Raw genomic sequence first — 17,429 nt, 5'->3', positions numbered from 1 at the left:
ACAAAACACTTGAGGAAACAGTCCAACACATCAAGAATCAGATGTCATTTGTGATGAACAGCACAATTAGACCTCTAGCAATTTCTGATAATAAAATTTGTGTCAGTTAGTTTTTGCTACATAGGAGACAACCACAAAACTTTTAATGGCTTACAAATAATAAACATTTGTTATTTTGCACCACTTTGAGGGTCAGCTGAGTGGGGGCAGTGGGGAGGATTCTTCTGGTCTGGGCCAGCTCAGCTGAGACTGGATAGCTGGGCATAGCTTCCCCCATGTCTAAGGTTAGGTAGGTGTCAGCTGAGGGGTGAAATTGACTGGGCGACCTGCCTGTCATCATCCAGCCCAGGTTAGCCTGGGCTTGTTCACAAGGTTGCGGTTGTAGCGTTCCCAAGAACAGCAAGAGAGGCTAAGTCTCAATGTCAAACCTGTTTTACATCTCACATGATGTTTGCTGTTGTTCTGTTGGCCAAAACAAGGCACATGACCAGGGCCAGAGTTCCTTCCAAGAGCATAGCTATAGGGAGAAGAGTCATTGCAGCCATTTTTGTGATCAGTCTACTGCATGGATAGAGACTATGAAATAACTACATTGAAAATTGTTAAAGACATAGAAGAAGAAACTAAACCATGAAGAAGGAGTCGAAACACTATCAAAAAGGGCCGGGAAAATAAGACAAAAAGTGTTTCTAGAAACAAGGAATAGGTTTATAGAATAGGTATATAGAAATGAGAATAGGTCCTATTATAAGATCTTGTTACATAATGACCCCCCTCATATGTATAAAAATTGTTTTTTAGATCCCCCTTAACCATTGCCTGTTAATACTTTTTAGGAACTGTATTTACCATTGTGGAACACTGACTGTGTAGCTTTGTGTTGTCATTAACAAAAGAGGGAGTTACATCTGTGTGTGTGATTTACCACAATATTCTCAGAAGCAGAACATTGGACATTTACATCAGACAATTGGACATTTATGTTACTGGAGTGTAATTATTCTGTTTCATGTTTGTTTCCCCATTAGTGGGTACTCTTTGAGGACAATGGCTGTGTACCATCTTTTTATTTCCAGAGCTTGGCACTATCTCTAGCACATAGCAGGTGGATCCTGAATGTTGAATACAGGGAGTGAATAAACAAGTGAAGGCGTTAGAGCAGCCCTTTGGGGCCTGCTTCTAGGTTTCCTAGTCTTCTGAGTGGCATCTATCTGGGACTTTGGATCATGGCTCAAAGTATCACCATTGAGTTGACCATACTAATATAAAATAATATATTCCTGTCACTATATCCCATTACCCTGCATTATTTTTTAATAGCATTATTACCACCTGACCTGCATGTTTGTTGTCCTCCCTGTGCTCCCTCTCAAGATTAGGGATCTTGTCTCCACTGCGCCTTTTAAAAAAATTTCTGTATCTTCAGCCTTCACAATAATTCCTTGCACATAATATGTGCTCAGTTTTTTTAATGAATCCATAAATGAAATGAAATGAAAGCTGACATTGAAACTTAAGTGTACAATACATTCTAAGTTTCCTGGTATTTCAGAGTTGATATAAGTCAGTGACCTAAATAGTATACTTACCTTTTCAGTGTGTAAAACTTTATGGTTCTTTGCAGAAGGCAAGCTCCGGTTGCAGCTGTGTTTGCAGGGAGTCCACAGTTAATGGGTGCAATTAAATTATGCACTGGATGGATGGTAACAAGCTTGCCTCTTTACAATGATGACGATCTTCTCAAGAGAAATGAAAATGTAAGGCATTTTAGATTGACATTTGAATCTTTTTTATATCACTCTTTATTTTAGTATAGTTATGTAATGATGCATATGTTCCTGGTTAGCTAGGAAAATCCAACCAATTTTAGAAGAGTTAATCAACTTTAATTTTTAAAAACCTGTATAGTACATTTAACTAAGAGGAGAGCCAAAATCAAAATAGTAAGTTCCTTGTTTTATGAGTAGTATTGATATGTTTCTAGGAGAAACACTTAATTTTCCACAAAGTTTCAAGGGAACTGATATGTAATATTTCACAAAGAGAAACATTCTTCTGAAAATACCATTGTTCTTGATTGAATTATTGAAGGAAGGCTGTTAATGTCTTGATACACTTTGTATTTCTAAGCTAAAATTCTATTTCCCTGTGATTTATTTTTCAATATGGGCTGTTATAAATAACTCAGTATAACATTAGAATGGTATCTAATTACTTGTTGTTCAGAGAATATATTATTTTGAATGTTTGATATGGGTTTAAATGGTAACTCCATATATGGAGGCAATGACCAACTGAACCTGAGTTCCAAATATTCTGTTTTTCAATTTGGGAGAATTTCATAGAGCTTTTAAGTATACTCTAAGCTAAGGAAGAAGTATAGCAATATAGAAATTAGTCTCTAGTCTAGAGGTTAGACCCTAAAAATGCAGACTCTGAAATTAGAGTATCTGGACTCAATAACTGCCTCTGCCACATACTAGCTTTGTGACCTCGTGTAAGTTTTTAATTTTTTTTTTTGGATTCCCACAATGCCTTTTTTTTATTGAGGTATAAGTAACTTATAATGTTTTATTAGTTTCGGTGTACAATGTAATGATTTGATATTTGTATATATTGCAAAATGATCACCACTGTAAGTCTGGTTAACACCCATTACCGTAAGTTGTTACAATTTTTTTTTCTTGTGATAACTTTAAGATCTACTGTCTTAGCAACTTTCAAGTATACAATACAGTATTATTAATTGTATTGACCATGCCATACACCATCCCCTGACTCATTTATTTTGTAACTGGAAATTTGTACCTTTTGACTCCTTTCATCCATTTTGCCCACTCCCTACCCCTCCCCCGACATCTCTGGCAACCACCAATCTATTCTCTGTATCTGTGGGCTCGGTGTTTTGGTTTTGTTTTGTTTTGTTTTCAGATTCCACATGTAAGTGAGATCATATGATATTTGTCTTTCTCTGTCTGACTTATTTCACTTAGCATAATGCCCTCAAAGTCTGTCCATGTTGTCACAAATGGCAAGACTTCATTCTTTTTTAATGGCTGAATAATATTCCATTGTTTATATGTATCACATTTTCTTTATCTCTTCATCCATTGGTGGACAATTAGGTCGTTTCCATGTCTTGGCTATTGTAAATAAAGCTACAATGAACATGGGAGTGCAGATACCTTTTCGAATTAGTGTTTTCATTTTCTTCCTATAGATACCCAGAAGTGGAATTGCTGGATCATATGGCACTTCTCTTTTTAATTTTTTGAAGAACCTTCATGCTGTTTTCCATAGTGGCTGCACCAATTTACATTCCCACCAACAGTGCATGAGGGTTCCCTTGTCTCCACATCCTCACCAAACTTGTTATTTCTTGCTTTTTTGATGATAGCCATTCTAACAGGTGTGAAGTGGTATCTCGTTGTGGTTTTTCTTTTTTTTTTTGAGGAAGATTAGCCCTGAGCTAACTACTGCCAATCCTCCTCTTTTTGCTGAGGAAGCCTGGCCCTGAGCTAACATCCATGCTCATCTTCCTCTACTTTATATGTGGGACGCCTGCCACAGCATGGCTTTTGCCAAGTGGTGCCATGTTTGCACCCGGGATCCGAACCGGCGAACCCTGGGCCACTGAGAAGCAGAACGTGCAAACTTAACCGCTGCACCACCAGGCCGGCCCCTCCTTGTGGTTTTGATTTGCGTTTCCTTGATAATTAGTGATGTTGAGCTTCTTTACATGTACCTGTTAGCCATCTGTATGTCTTCTTTGCAAAAATGTCTATTCAGATTCTCTGCCCATTTAAAAAAAAAAATTTTATAGTGGTCTAAATAGTTTATAACATTGTGAAATTTCAGTTGTACATTATATTTGTCAAACACCATGTAAATGTGCCCCTGCATCCCTTGTGCCACCCTCCTCCGCCTTTCCCCTGGTAACCACTAAATTGTTCTCTTTGTCCGTAAGTTTGTTTCTCTTCCACGTGTGAGTGAGATCATGTAGTGTTTGTCTTTCTCTGTCTGCCTCATTTCACTTAACATGATGCCCTCAAGGACCATCCATGTGGTTGCGAATGGGACAATTATGTCTTTTTTTATGGCTGAGTAGTATTTCATTGTATACATATGCCACATCTTTATCCAATCATCAGTTCTTGGGCACTTAGGTTGCTTCCATGTCTTGGCTATTATGACTAATGCTGCAATGAACATAGGGGTGCATAAGTCTTTTTCTATTGTTGATTTCAATGTCTTTGGATAAATATCCAGTAGTGGGATAGCTGGGTCATATGGTATTTCTAAGTTTTTCGAGAAATCTCTCTTCTGTTTTCCATAGTGGCTGCACCAGTTTGCATTCCCACCAGCAGTGTATGAAGGTTCCCTTTTCTCCACAGCCTCTCCAACACTTATTATTTCTTGTCTTGGTGATTATAGCCATTCTGTCAGGCGTAAGATGATATCTAAGTGTAGTTTTGATTTGCTTCTCCCTGATGATTAGTGATGTTGAGCATCTTTTTATGTACCCATTGGCCATCTGTATATCTTCTTTGGGAAAATGTCTGTTCATATCCTCTGCCCTCTTTTTGATTAAGTTGTTTTTCTTTTTGTTGTTGAGTCAATACCATACTGTTTTAATTGCAATAGCTTTGTAATACAGCTTGAAATCAGGGAGCATGATGCCTCCAGCTTTGTTCTCCTTTCTCAAGATTGCTCTGATTATTTAGGGTCTTTTGTGGCTCCATACAAATTTTAGGATTGTTTGTTCTATTTCTGTGAAAAATGACATTGGAATTTTGATAGGGATTGCATTGAATCTGTAGATTGCTTTGGGTAGTATGGACATTTTAATAACATTAATTCTTCCAATCCATGAGAATGAATATCTTCCCATTTATTTGTGTTGTCTTCAATTTCTTTAATTTTGAGCAAATTTCTGAATCTGAAATAATAATAGTTCTCACCTCCCAGTTGTGAAAATTAAACAAGATAATGCACTATGCCTGAAACATAGTCAAATTTAAGTGTTAGCTGTTATTATGTACTATTAAATTGTAATTGTAGGTGCACACACATATACATATCAGCATACAAAGTACAAAGAGGGGTTCAAAAGCAGGAGCAATCAATTCTGCCTACAAAAATCCGAGTCTTCATAAAGGGCATTCCCTTGATCTGGGCTTCGAAGAACGAGTAGAAACTTGTTTGGGAAGAGAATACATATGATTCTAGGCTGAAAAAGTAACATGAATCATGAAATTTGTATGGCCATGACTAGAAAACAAAATGAGGCCAATTCTGAAGGACCTGGAAGGTCATGCTGAAAAGTTTAGACTTGCCTTTGAGGCATTTTGGAGTCATCAAAGATCTTTAATAAGCCTGGGAGTGTGGAATGCTTAGATCTGTTTGAGAGAGTTAATTTTGGTCATAGCGGAGAGAAGAGACTGAAGCAGGGGAGAGTCAGAGATGGGGAGGTCTACCTGGGAGTGATTTGGCTGAGAGACAGCAGCTGCCTCTCATTAGCATTTGCTGTACCTGATTTGAAAAGCTGTTGTTGCTTGGACTGCATGTGTATAGCATAGTTCTGAGCTTATTTTTTGTGGATTTAAACCAACTATCTCTGACAAGCCTTTGTTTCCTTTGTTGTCTTTTGATTAGTCATTTTCATAATATAGAATTTCAGAATCACATATAATTAGGTCAGAGTTCTAATTAAATTTAAACATTTTAGAGTTTTATATGACTTGGCTATGAGAGTAGGAACCGTGTTTTTTCCCCAAACCTTTGTCTTTCTCTATAGTATCTAGTACATAGCAAGTACTGAATAAATTTCTTGTGAAATTAAAATTCAGATTGAACTCCACAAATGAGACCATATAATTTGAATAAGACATTATCTATAATTCATAACATGTGACTAATCTTTGTATAATATCCTGGCCATTGATTCTCAAACCTGGGATAATTATGCTCCCAGGGGACATTTGGCAGTGTCTGGAGACATTTTTGATTGTTCCAACGGGAGGAGGGGTTTTACAGTCTAGTGGGTAGACACCAGCAATACTGCTAAACATCCAACGATGCACAGAACAGCCTCCCTTCTGTCCCCACAAAGAATTATCTGTCCCAGGGGCCAGCCCCGTGGCCGAGTGGTTAAGTTTGCGCGCTCCGCTGCGGCGGCCCAGGGTTCAGATCCTGGGCGCAGACACGGCACCGCTCGTCAGGCCACGTTGAGGCGGCGTCCCACATCCCACAACTAGAACGACCTGCAATTAAGATATACAACTATGTACGAGGGGTTTGGGGAGATAAAGCAGGAAAAAAAAAAAAAAGATTAGCAACAGTTGTTAGCTCAGGTGCCAATCTTTAAAAAAAAAAGAATTATCTGTCCCAAAATGTCAACAGTGCTGAGGTTGAGGTACCCTGCCTTAGTCTATAGTAATGTTATTGCGATTGCACAGAAGTGTTTTTTTTTTAAATTAAGGTTATGAAAGTTAACATCCTTGTGAAATTACAGTTTTACATCATTATTTGTCATGTTGTAGGTACACCACTTCACCCGTAGTGCCCTCCCCCCACCCCCCTTTTTCCCTGGCAACCACCGATCAGTTCTCTTTGTCCGTATGTTAACTACCACCTATGAGTGGAGTCATACAGAGTTCGCCTTTCTCTGTCTGGCTTATTTCACTCAACATAATACCCTCAAGGTCTATGCATGTTGTTGTGAAGCATAGAAGTGTTTTTAATGCCCCAAGGGTATGTTACAGTTCCCAAAACTTAAAAATAAATAAAAATGTATGTAAAAAACGATAAATAAATATAGGCTGGATAGAATAAAACCGTTCTTCTTGACACTTATTTAGCAAAGTGAAATGAATGAGAAACTTCTTGATTTATTAGCATTCTGTGTACCACAGAATGTTCAAGCGAGTATCTCTAGCATGTCAGTGGACATTGGACCTAAAGGTGCTGGATAGACAGCAACCATAACATGGAGTAGGTGGCTACTAATATTCAGCAAATAGACTGGGATTGTGTCCAATCTAGATTTCAAGTCTCAGTATTTAGGACAAATAGTATGTGTTACTTTTTGGCTTAACATTTGTGATTTCATTATTTTCTGAAGGGTAACAAGAGCTAGTCCAGTGTTAGCATTTCAGAAAAACTGAAAAACATTATCTAATAACATTCAGAGCTTATTATCTAATAAGGTCAGCAAAATTGTGATGAAAAAACAACACAATAAAGACTTGAGTTTTAAGCATCCTGGCTTATTCAGTATTTTGTGACAGTGGTCAAATTATTTTTAACCTTGCTGACTTTATCTCATGTATAAAATGAACATAAAATACTCTGATATACGGTAATAAAAAAGATTAAAGGAACTATTATAGCTCAATAATAAAAAACCAATTGAAAAATGGGCAAAGGCCATTTACAACATGGATGAATCTTGAGTGCATTATGCTAAGTGAAATATGTCAGAGACAGACAAATGTGGTATGGTATCACTTATATGTGGAATCTAAAAAAGCTGAACTCAAAGAAACAGAGTAGAATGATGGTTACTAGGGGCTGAAGGGTGGGGGAAATGGAGAGATGTTGGTTAAAGGGTACAAACATCTCTTGTTGACTATAGTTAATAAGACAGTATTTTATACTTGAAAGTTGCTAGGGGAGTAGATCTGAAATGTTCTCACCATTTAAAACAAAATGGTGATTATGTGACATGATGCAGGTGTTAGCTAAGGTTAGGGTGGTAATCATTTTGCAATATATAAGTCTATTAAAGCAAAACATTGTATACCTTAAACTTAGACAATGTTCTTGCCAGTTATATCTCAGTAAAGCTGGGGGGGAAAATGGGCAAAGGACTTGAATGGACACTTCTCCAAAGAAGATGGACAAATGGCCAATAGCATATGAATATAAGCTTCCTAAGGGCAGGAATTAAGTCTTAGTGAATATCTTTATTTTCCACAGATGGTACTCAGTATTAAGAACATAGTACGGGCCGGCCCCGTGGCCGAGTGGTTAAGTTCGCACACTGCACTTCGGCTGCCCAGGGTTTTGCCGGTTCGGATCCTGGGTGCAGACATGGCACCGCTCATCAGGCCATGCTGAGGCGGCGTCCCACATGCCACAACCAGGACCCACAACTAAAATATACAACTGTGTACTGGGGGGATTTGGGGAGGAAAAGCAGGGAAAAAAAAAAAAAGCTTGGCAACAGTTGTTAGCTCAGGTGCCAATCTTAAAAAAAACAAAACAACATAGTAGATGCTCATTGTATAGTTTTGATTCACAGAAGTTTTAAATGTCTTTTAAAATTATTGTTTTAATTATATTCTTTCAGATCTATCAAATCTATTCAAAACGATCTGCTGAGGATATTTATAAAATACTGACATCCTACAAGACTAATTACCTAATTGTAGAGGATGCTATCTGCAATGAGGTGGGAACCACGAGAGGCTGTAGGGTTAAAGATTTATTAGACATTGCAAATGGCCACGTAAGTAACCATTTGGAAAGTTAAATCTTTTTGAGAAAACTGACTTTATTTAAACTTGTCATTTTCAAACTTTACTTTTGGAACTTAATTAAGAATATAATTAAAAGATATCAGTGGGGGAGTTTGTTAAAAGTAGTTTGAAGTATTTTTCCAATGTAGTATTTTTGAAGTATTTTTCAAAAGAAAAGTTGGATATTTTTGCAAAAAATAATAGTTTTAAATATAATTTTTCCTTATTCATTGCCTGTACTTGTGCATATTCAACATTTATAAGCAAAAGATGGCATAATTTGACTTGAATGATGATTGTAACTCATGATAATCTCAAGAGCAGTTGCATTGTCATGTTTTAGGTTGAGAAATGTTTTATAATTTGATACATGGCTAGAAAAATTGTTTACTAAATTATCACTGTCCTGTATATTGAGTCCCTGTTAGTCACAAAAATTAGTGTATTCAGAGCCACTTTAGTTGTTCAGACTTAGCTGTATCTTAATTTTTCATTGATTTCCAGTATTTTACAAGCTTTCTTACTTGTCAGCCTGCAGTGTATATACGGTATATCTGGCAGCTAAGAAGACTGACAGGGAGGTTTGTATATCTGGTAATCAGTGTTGTCTGCAATGGGTTACCTTTGCTCCTGGGAAAGTTGGGGGTGGAGGACTTTAGGGAAAGTTTAGTAGGGCATTCTAAGTTGGAGCGGCATATTCTCTTCAGGTTGCAGCCAAGATTTTTGTCTGCTCCTTCCTAAATAGCTCTTTGCCTTATCATCCCAGGCCAGTTGGAGGTGAGAAATTAGTTTTTATAATTTCCATGTTTCTCTTTCTTCATGACCCCTTAATCTCGTAATATAAACGTATTCTATTTTCTGCTGAATGTATTTTGAATTTTCTCTGTTGGCACTTGATGTCTGTGATCTTTGGCTTAATTGGTGACAAAATGAAATTTCATTAAACATCAGGTATTCAGTAATTACTACTCTATTGGTTCCTATCTGGAGCCTTTTTATTCTGCTCTTAGCTACCTTTTTGCTCCATTTTGAAGATCAGGTTACTTCTTTCATGTAATGCCAGGCACAAGGACTTAAAGCTAATCCGTTCTTTTAAAGTTGGCTCTCTGACATCTTTCCTAGACATTGGAGTAATATTTAGTGTTTTATTATAGAAAAACCTTCAAGCTAGCTAAGCTGTCTTAGTGAATATCATTAAAGTGAGAATGTAAAGATTTGCACTGAATAAATCGTGAAAACTTACTTGCTTGCTAGATAATTGTGAGTCATTTCTACACAAAAGGAGAAGAGTTTGAATATACATTAAGAATAGAATGTTCGGGGCTGGCCCTGTTGCCAAGTGGTTAAGTTCACACGCTCTACTTTGGCGGCCCAGGGTTTCACCGGTTTGGATCCTGGGGGTGGACATGGCACCGCTCATCAGGCCATGCTGAAGCGGCATCCCACATAGGACCTACAACTAGAATATACAACTGTGTACTAGGGGGCTTTGGGGAGAAGAAGAAGAAGAAGAAGAAGGAAAAAAAATGGACAACAGATGTTAGCTCAGGTGCCAATCTTTAAAAAAAAAAAAAAGAATATAATATGTTCATTTCTCAGCCTTGGTAGGCTTCATGATAATATTCTTCACAGGAATGATAATGGACTATGGAGATACAGCCCTCTAAATTTTAGGGTTAAATCTTTAAAAAATTGGCAACACTTTATATTGGTTTCTCAATCTCAATGGGAAGCTCAAGAGTCTAGTTGACATGTGACTCTTATGAAGAGGCTTCTATTTGCTTAACAATGTGAGATGTTTGCTAAACAACGTAAGATAGTCCATGTTGAGTAATAATATGTGTTTTCATATAAATATAATCATTTATACATTGATTGCATTTCTCCTGTAAGTTTATTAAGCTTTTTAATACTATGTTTCATATCTTTTGATAGGTGGTTTGTGAAGAAGGTGACAAGTTAACCTACTCAAAATATGGGCGATTTTGTCATGAGGTCAAAATTAACTATTCTCCATATGTGAATTATTTCACTAGAGTATATTGGAACAGGTCTTATTTTGTATATAAAATCAACACTGTGATATCCTTTCAGTCTTGAAAAACAGCAGAGTCTTCATTTCGAAGACTCATACCACCTGCAGCAAAATGCGATTTTCTTCAACCTCTGTGGCATCTTTGGAAATCAGAGTATAGACATTTGAAATGTTACTGCTGCTTTTCTCCTGCTCTTAACTGGATCCAGAGTTCTGTGAGGAACAGAAGAGCGAGCATCACTGTCCTTTGGTAAAGTGTCAAATCTACCACTCTGCAGTAGTCCAGCTGGGTGTTTTCCTTATTGTTACGTGGTCTGTCAAGATTTTACCTTCTAAACCATTGTAAAATTTTCCTCATAAATCTTCATTCTGTCAGAACATTTATCTTGAATTTGAATATGTTCAAGGTCAGAGTATATCTCTTAAACATAGCATTTAATAAATTCTTAATGTGATATAATTTTAGATTAGAAGAAAAGAATTCTTACAACTCAAGTTAGTTTCTGAAGATACTTCATGGGTTATAATAGAATTGAAATATTACAATAAAAAACTAATTTAAATGTTAGCTGAAAATATGTGGCATTTAAATTAAAATGAAAATTAGATAAAGGAAAGTGCTTTTAAGGATATTCATAAAGATATACCCAGGTTTTCCATGATATTGCTGTCATCGTCTGCTGCTTATATAAATGAGCCCTTTCTTAGTACTATATGGTGCATGATATTGCGTTTTATTATTTTATGACTATTAAGTGGTTAGCTTTTTTCGCTTATGCTCATAAATTTGATACCAACTTAATCATGATAAAACAATAACTATTGTTATCTATATATTTTTTAAAACAGACATTTAAAAGAATGCCGTTCAGGTTTTTAAAAAATATGGATAGAGGGTATATAATCTATTCACATGTTTTCTACTCAAGGTTAAGTAAAAAATTAAATCTTTTATCAGAATAAGAATATGTACACTAAAATGAGCAACAGTTTCTGGAGATATGTGCAGATGCTGTTAAATATACCTCTGCATACAGTTATATTTATTATAAAACACAAGTGCTATTATTTATGAAACTGTTATATAGTCGTCGAAATTGAGACAAAATGACAATTATAATAAATTTCACAGCACAGTTTCACAATCTAAATGCCATGTTCCTTTAAGTTAAATGTTTTCATATTTTTAATCATTTATTAAAAGAAATTTTAAAATGATTAATTTGACCTTATAAAGAGATCCAGGATAGATGTATCATTTTAATAAGATGGGATGCATGTTTAGGTTTAGTCTATACACTTGTTTAATGAACAAGTTTTCAAAATTTTCACTTATTAGAGTGCTATAAAAATTAGTTTCATTACTCTAAATTACTACATTAAAGGGAGCAACTTGCGTTATCTTTATTTTCTGTAATATATATACCTATTTTAAAAGTACAAAACCACATGCATTCTTAGACTAGTCTAGGATGCTTTGCTTTTGGAATTTTAAGATTGTTGAATGGAGGTGTCATATCTGGTGCATTAGTTTTATTGGTTCTCATTTCATGCTTTTGTATAATTTTTAACAATTAAGATCACTACAGGCAGGGTATTTCAGGTTCTCTGTACATCTGAATAGTGAGTCACTAGTATTTAGCTTCAACACTTATGAAAATATTACCACAGTTACCTAAGTACACAGTGAATAGTCACATGGTAGTACTGTGATTAGAGCATGGAAAACGATGTAATTTAAAAGTCCGTTTCCCTATTTTGAAAAGAAAAATAGAACAACCTCCTTTCCATGTAAAATGAAATATTTAATTGAATTTTTATTGATTTACGTTATGATCAGATATGCTGAATTAGTTTTGATTATTGTTTGTTTTGGGGGGGTTGTTTTTGACATAGTAGTTTCTTTTGCTTCTGTCAACTTATTTCTTTTTTTTTTTTTTTAAAGATTTTATTTTTCCTTTTTCTCCCCAAAGCCCTCCAGTACATAGTTGTGTATTTTTAGTTGTGGGTCCTTCTAGTTGTGGCACGTGGGACGCCACCTCAGCGTGGCCTGGTGAGCGGTGCCATGTCCGCGCCCAGGATCCCAACCAGCCAAACCCTGGGCCGCGGAAGCGGAGTGCGTGAACTTAACCGCTGGGCCCTGGGACCAGCCCTCAACTTATTTCTTAAATAAAATAGATTTAGAGAAGGCTTTCATTGATTTTTTAAATCATGAATTTTTCATTCAGCATCAGTTGAAAAGGAAAGTGTGATCTTTATTATAGAAATAATAATATTAGATGTGAGAGAGAAGCTTATTTGCTTCTATTTTAGTTCTAGTTAAAACAATAGTACTAGAAAACTTTGAGTGAGGAGCATTTAATTAATTCCCTTACTTTTTCATAGAGTAACAAATGATTAAGAATTGTGCAAGGAATTCCATTTGGGTAACTTATGGTGGTTATGTATGACAATAAAGATCTGCTCTGAAAGGAGCCAAGTTTATGATTTTTGGGTAGAAGGATTTCTCAAGAAATAGAAAATGTACTTTGCCCTTGATGTTGCAAAACCATTGAATTAAGTGCCTTAACTTCTTTATTTCAAACTTTACTTTTTATTTTCCAAAAAATATTATCCATTTCTTTCTTTCCATGAGAATACTTTTGTAATGTTTTCCTCATCATTAAGCACAGAGAGAGAATCCTCACTAGGCTACTTTTACTGTTAACTTTAATTCATTAGTAAGCGAGCGTTCAGGGTAGCAATGGGATTTCTAGCCTGCTAAGTTTAATTTATCTAGCTTCCCAAATGCCAAACAATCCAACAAATAAAACTTAATTGATAAAGTATATGATATTGACTGCTGGTTTATATTTTTTCTAACTTTAGCATCTGCATCTTGGTGCTTTTTTTTAGACTGGTAGGGTTTTACAACCTAGGCAGTATGTATTGTACATCAGAACTTTTTTCTTCATTGCTTTCTTTGTATATAGACAGCATGTTTTTTCAGGATATTAACCCAAATCGTTGATGGCCTCAGTGTTATGGCACGCTTCTGTACAGTCCAGATGGATTTAAGGAAAAGCAGAACTGGAGGTCAGTGTGTTTGTTACATGTCAGGGCTGAAAAATATGCTTTACAAAAAAATTACTGATTTCTTGAAGGGCACATTGAATAGCCATTTTATTAAACTTTCGTTTTTGAGAAATTCCTTTTAGTCTTTTTCTATTTTTGAACTGTAAAACATTTTGATGCCTTTAATGGATAAAAGCAGCACCTCTCTGTCAAATCAGTGGAGTTTCTAAAAGTTGTATGTAAGTCAATTTTTTTGTTAAGTTTATTTTAAATGCATGAATATTTAAAGGGCACATATTATGAATTAGTCTGTGTATTGAAGAACCTTTTGTAAAGTACTTTCTGACTTACATCTCAGTGTATTCTCTCCATTTGTCCAGTTTTTAAAATATAGTCTCTATTGTTGCTATTTGCTAATATTTTTAGATCCCAGTATGTATTAAATTTACAGCTCTGAAAAGTTACAAGTAACATTTAAAAATTTCTTATTGAAATAATAGCTCATTAGTAAGTTTTTGAATGTGTAGGGTTAACACTTTAAATAAAATTAGATGTGAAAAATGCAAAGGCATGTATTTGACTCAACTATTTTCTGTCCCTTAAGGTTTCTAACCATTATACTTACTGGTTTTCCATAATAAAAGAGGGCATTTTAGAACCAGATTTGCTGAATTTAGCATAAAGACATCTTTCAATCATTTCTGTTTATAAGTCTCATATTTTACAGCATTTTTTTTTTTTTTAAGATTGGCACCTGAGCTAACAACTGTTGCCAATCTTGTTTTTTTTTTTTCACTTTCTGCTTTTCCTCCCCAAATCCCTCCAGCACACAGTTGTATATATTTCAGTTGTGGGTCCATCTAGTTGTGGCACATGGGATGCTGCCTCAACGTGGCCTGATGAGCGGTGCCATGTCCGTGCCCAGGATCCAAACCAGCGAAACCCTGGGCCGCAGTAGCGGAGCACAAGAACTTAACCACTCAGCCACGGGGCCGGCCCCTGTTTTGTAGCATTTTAATCTTGACGTATATAATCCTATGTGCAGTTCTGTAAGAGATACACTGAACATCTGACCACTGTATTTAATGGAATAATAGTATCAGAAAGAAACATGCATTCCAGACTTATAGTTTGAAATATCTCATAACCAACCTTTCATATTTTAATAGCTTTGTACAGCCATTTAACAAGGACAAATACAATTGCTTCATATCATATCTATGACAATGTATATTTAGATTAAATGCATTCCTTCTGTAACTAAGGTTCTATCTTTGCAAAAGAATAAAAGTTAATTTCAATAAATATTAATAATTATTAATCCTTTAAGAGAGTTGGGTTGTAAACTAGTTTACTTAAGATTTTGTAACATTAAATGTACTTTTATCAAGAATGAAATGATTTATTTCACGCTTAATTACACTCCTTTTGTTTCCATAATAAAACTTTTTAGAATTTTAAGTTGTCTTTTATTTATATATGAACCTTTTTTGTTACACTTTATTGAGACAATTCAAATACCATACAATTCACCAATTAAAAGTGTACAATTCAACAGTTTTTAGTATGTTAACAGAGTTGTGCAATTATCATCACAATTAATTTTAGAAACTTTTCATCACCCCAAAAAGAAACCCCATACCTTTTAGCTGTTACCCCCATCCACTCCATTCTCAAGCAACTCCTATTAATATACTTTCTGTCTCTGTATTTGTATATTCTGGACATTTCATATAAGTGGAATCATATACTATGCGACTATAATTATTCACATATATGTGACTAGCTTCTTTCGTATAACATTTTCAACATTCATTCATGTTGTTGCGTATACCTTTTTTTATTGCCAAGTAATATTCTATTGTATGGATATACCACATTTTGTTTATCTTTTCATTCGTGGACATTTGGTTTGTTTCTACTTTTTGGCTATTATGAATAATGCTGCTATGAATGTTTTTGGTGGATATATGTTTTCATTTTTCTTGACTGTATGTCTCCTTTGTCTAGGAGTAGAATTTCTGGATCATACGATTACTATGATAACTGAGGAACTGCTAGACTGGTTTTCAAAGTGACTTACTGTGTTACAATCTCCAACAATGTATGAGTTTTCCCATTTTTCCACATCGTCACCAACACTTGCTATTACCTTCTTGATGATAGTCACCATAGTGGGTGTGATGTGGTATATCACTGTGGTTTTAATCCACATTTTCCTCATGTCTAATGCTGTTGAGCATCTTGTCATGTGCTTACTGGCCATTTGTGTATCTTCTTTGGAGTAATGTTTATTTAAATTCACAAAGGAACTGACTTTCTTTGAAAACTGTTCATTTCCTGTTTCGTTATTACTTTGGCTTGGCCCATTCCTAAATCCAGATCATGGCATCTTTTCAGCTTCAACTCCCATTATTAATCATCTTGATCTCTTATTATTTCAATTTTCTGAGAGGGAATCTGGCCCAGCTTGAGTTTTTGGACTAGGCCATTGGCCATGTCTAATAACAATAAACTTACTGAGAATTTACTTTGTACTAGACACTATGCCCTCTGCTTTGACATAATTCTTTTAATCTTTTAACGCTATAATTAGTGTTATTATGCCCATTTTACAAATAATAGTTATACAACAAGTAAATGTTGTAACTGATATTTAAAGCTAGGATTACTCTCTTGGTTAGCTTCTGCCATTTTTCCTGGTCTTATGGAAACTGGGGGTCGAGGAGATCGAGACCTCTTTGGCAGAACTGAGCCGCAACTTCAGCCAGAAGCGGCTCTAGATCATACTCAGCTGTGTAAGCTTTGTTCAAAAAAAAAAAAAAAAACAGAAGCCAAGAGACCACGCGATAGCTGCTGACTTGAGACTCAGTGCCGCAGTTCTAGAGCCTTCATGCCGAGAGGGGGCTGCACAGTGCACCAAAGGGCGCCCTGCCTGGGATCTCTGCTACTGCAGCAAAAAAGGTCACCCCTGGAATGCGTCCCCCGGTAGGTGGACTGCGTTGAGACCATGTCTCCTGGGTCGGTTCCGCTGGGAAGCATCCTGACCCTGACGAGTATTTAGAGGAGAATATTGCTTGGCACCACTTAATGGAAACCGAGTTGACAAACGGAAGGGAAGCCCGCGCCGGTCCCCAGCGAAAACACCTGCAGTCGCGCGGTCACCAACTGCTGGAGAAGCGAATGGAGGCGGGGCGGGGCCCTACGCCAACCGCGGGGAATGGATTGGCTGCTGTGGGTCGTGGGCGGAGTCATCCCGTAGCACCTGGGAGCTCCGCATACCCAGTGGCAGACCGCTGCTCGTGTCTGACGTCCCCGGACTATGGTCCTTCAGTTGCCGCGGCTGCTCTGCCTGCTTCTGCCCATGGGGACTGGAGGAAGCGAGAGAGAGAGAGCCTTGGGGGCGGCGGGGTCCGCCGCGGGTCGGCAGCCCGAGGTATCCTGGAGTCCTGTGGATGATGCTCGCGCCCTTTCTTTGGGTCTCACCCAGAGAAGACAAAGTTCGCACGCGTTGTTTCTGATTTTATGGGGCGGATGCAAGTAGCCAGAAGTTTAGGTCATAGCTACAAATACAAGGAGAGTGAAGCGCCCGGTCTCCCCCCGGGCCCGGGCACTCTGCGGTGCTCATTCTGCCCGAGTGGTCAGGGACTCTTTTGTATGCGCTCATTCATTGTGACCCTCTCCTTGCCTCTCCTGGTAAAGTTACTCTTCTCTGAGACTAACTCCACTGTAGATACTTAGAACTGCAGGGGCGACGGAGGGTCGAGGGGGATGAGGTCTTGATTCTCTTAAATTAGCGTTCTTGACATTTTCTAAGT

At 36.8% G+C, this 17,429-nt stretch overlaps 1 protein-coding gene across 8 annotated transcripts in view; it reads left to right on the top strand.

Moving 5' to 3' along the window:
• Positions 1-11,017, top strand: part of DPY19L4 (dpy-19 like 4) — a 59,257-nt gene extending 48,240 nt beyond the window's left edge. For 7 of the 8 annotated variants that reach the window (XM_046642251.1, XM_046642252.1, XM_046642248.1 and 4 more), the window contains 3 exons: positions 1,625-1,757; positions 8,354-8,512; positions 10,458-11,017. In XM_046642251.1, the coding sequence (XP_046498207.1) occupies positions 1,625-1,757; positions 8,354-8,512; positions 10,458-10,622 (457 nt within the window). In that variant the 3' untranslated portion in view covers positions 10,623-11,017. The remainder of the gene's footprint in view (positions 1-1,624; positions 1,758-8,353; positions 8,513-10,457) is intronic. The other variant, XM_046642250.1, reaches the window with a different exon arrangement.
• Positions 11,018-17,429: the final 6,412 nt, after the last annotated feature.

Source organism: Equus quagga, chromosome 16 (genome assembly GCF_021613505.1).
Source record: "Equus quagga isolate Etosha38 chromosome 16, UCLA_HA_Equagga_1.0, whole genome shotgun sequence".
Classification (NCBI taxonomy): Eukaryota; Metazoa; Chordata; class Mammalia; order Perissodactyla; family Equidae; genus Equus; species Equus quagga.
The sequence above is the reverse complement of the archived record's forward strand: the minus strand, read 5'-3'. Positions and strand labels throughout refer to the sequence as shown.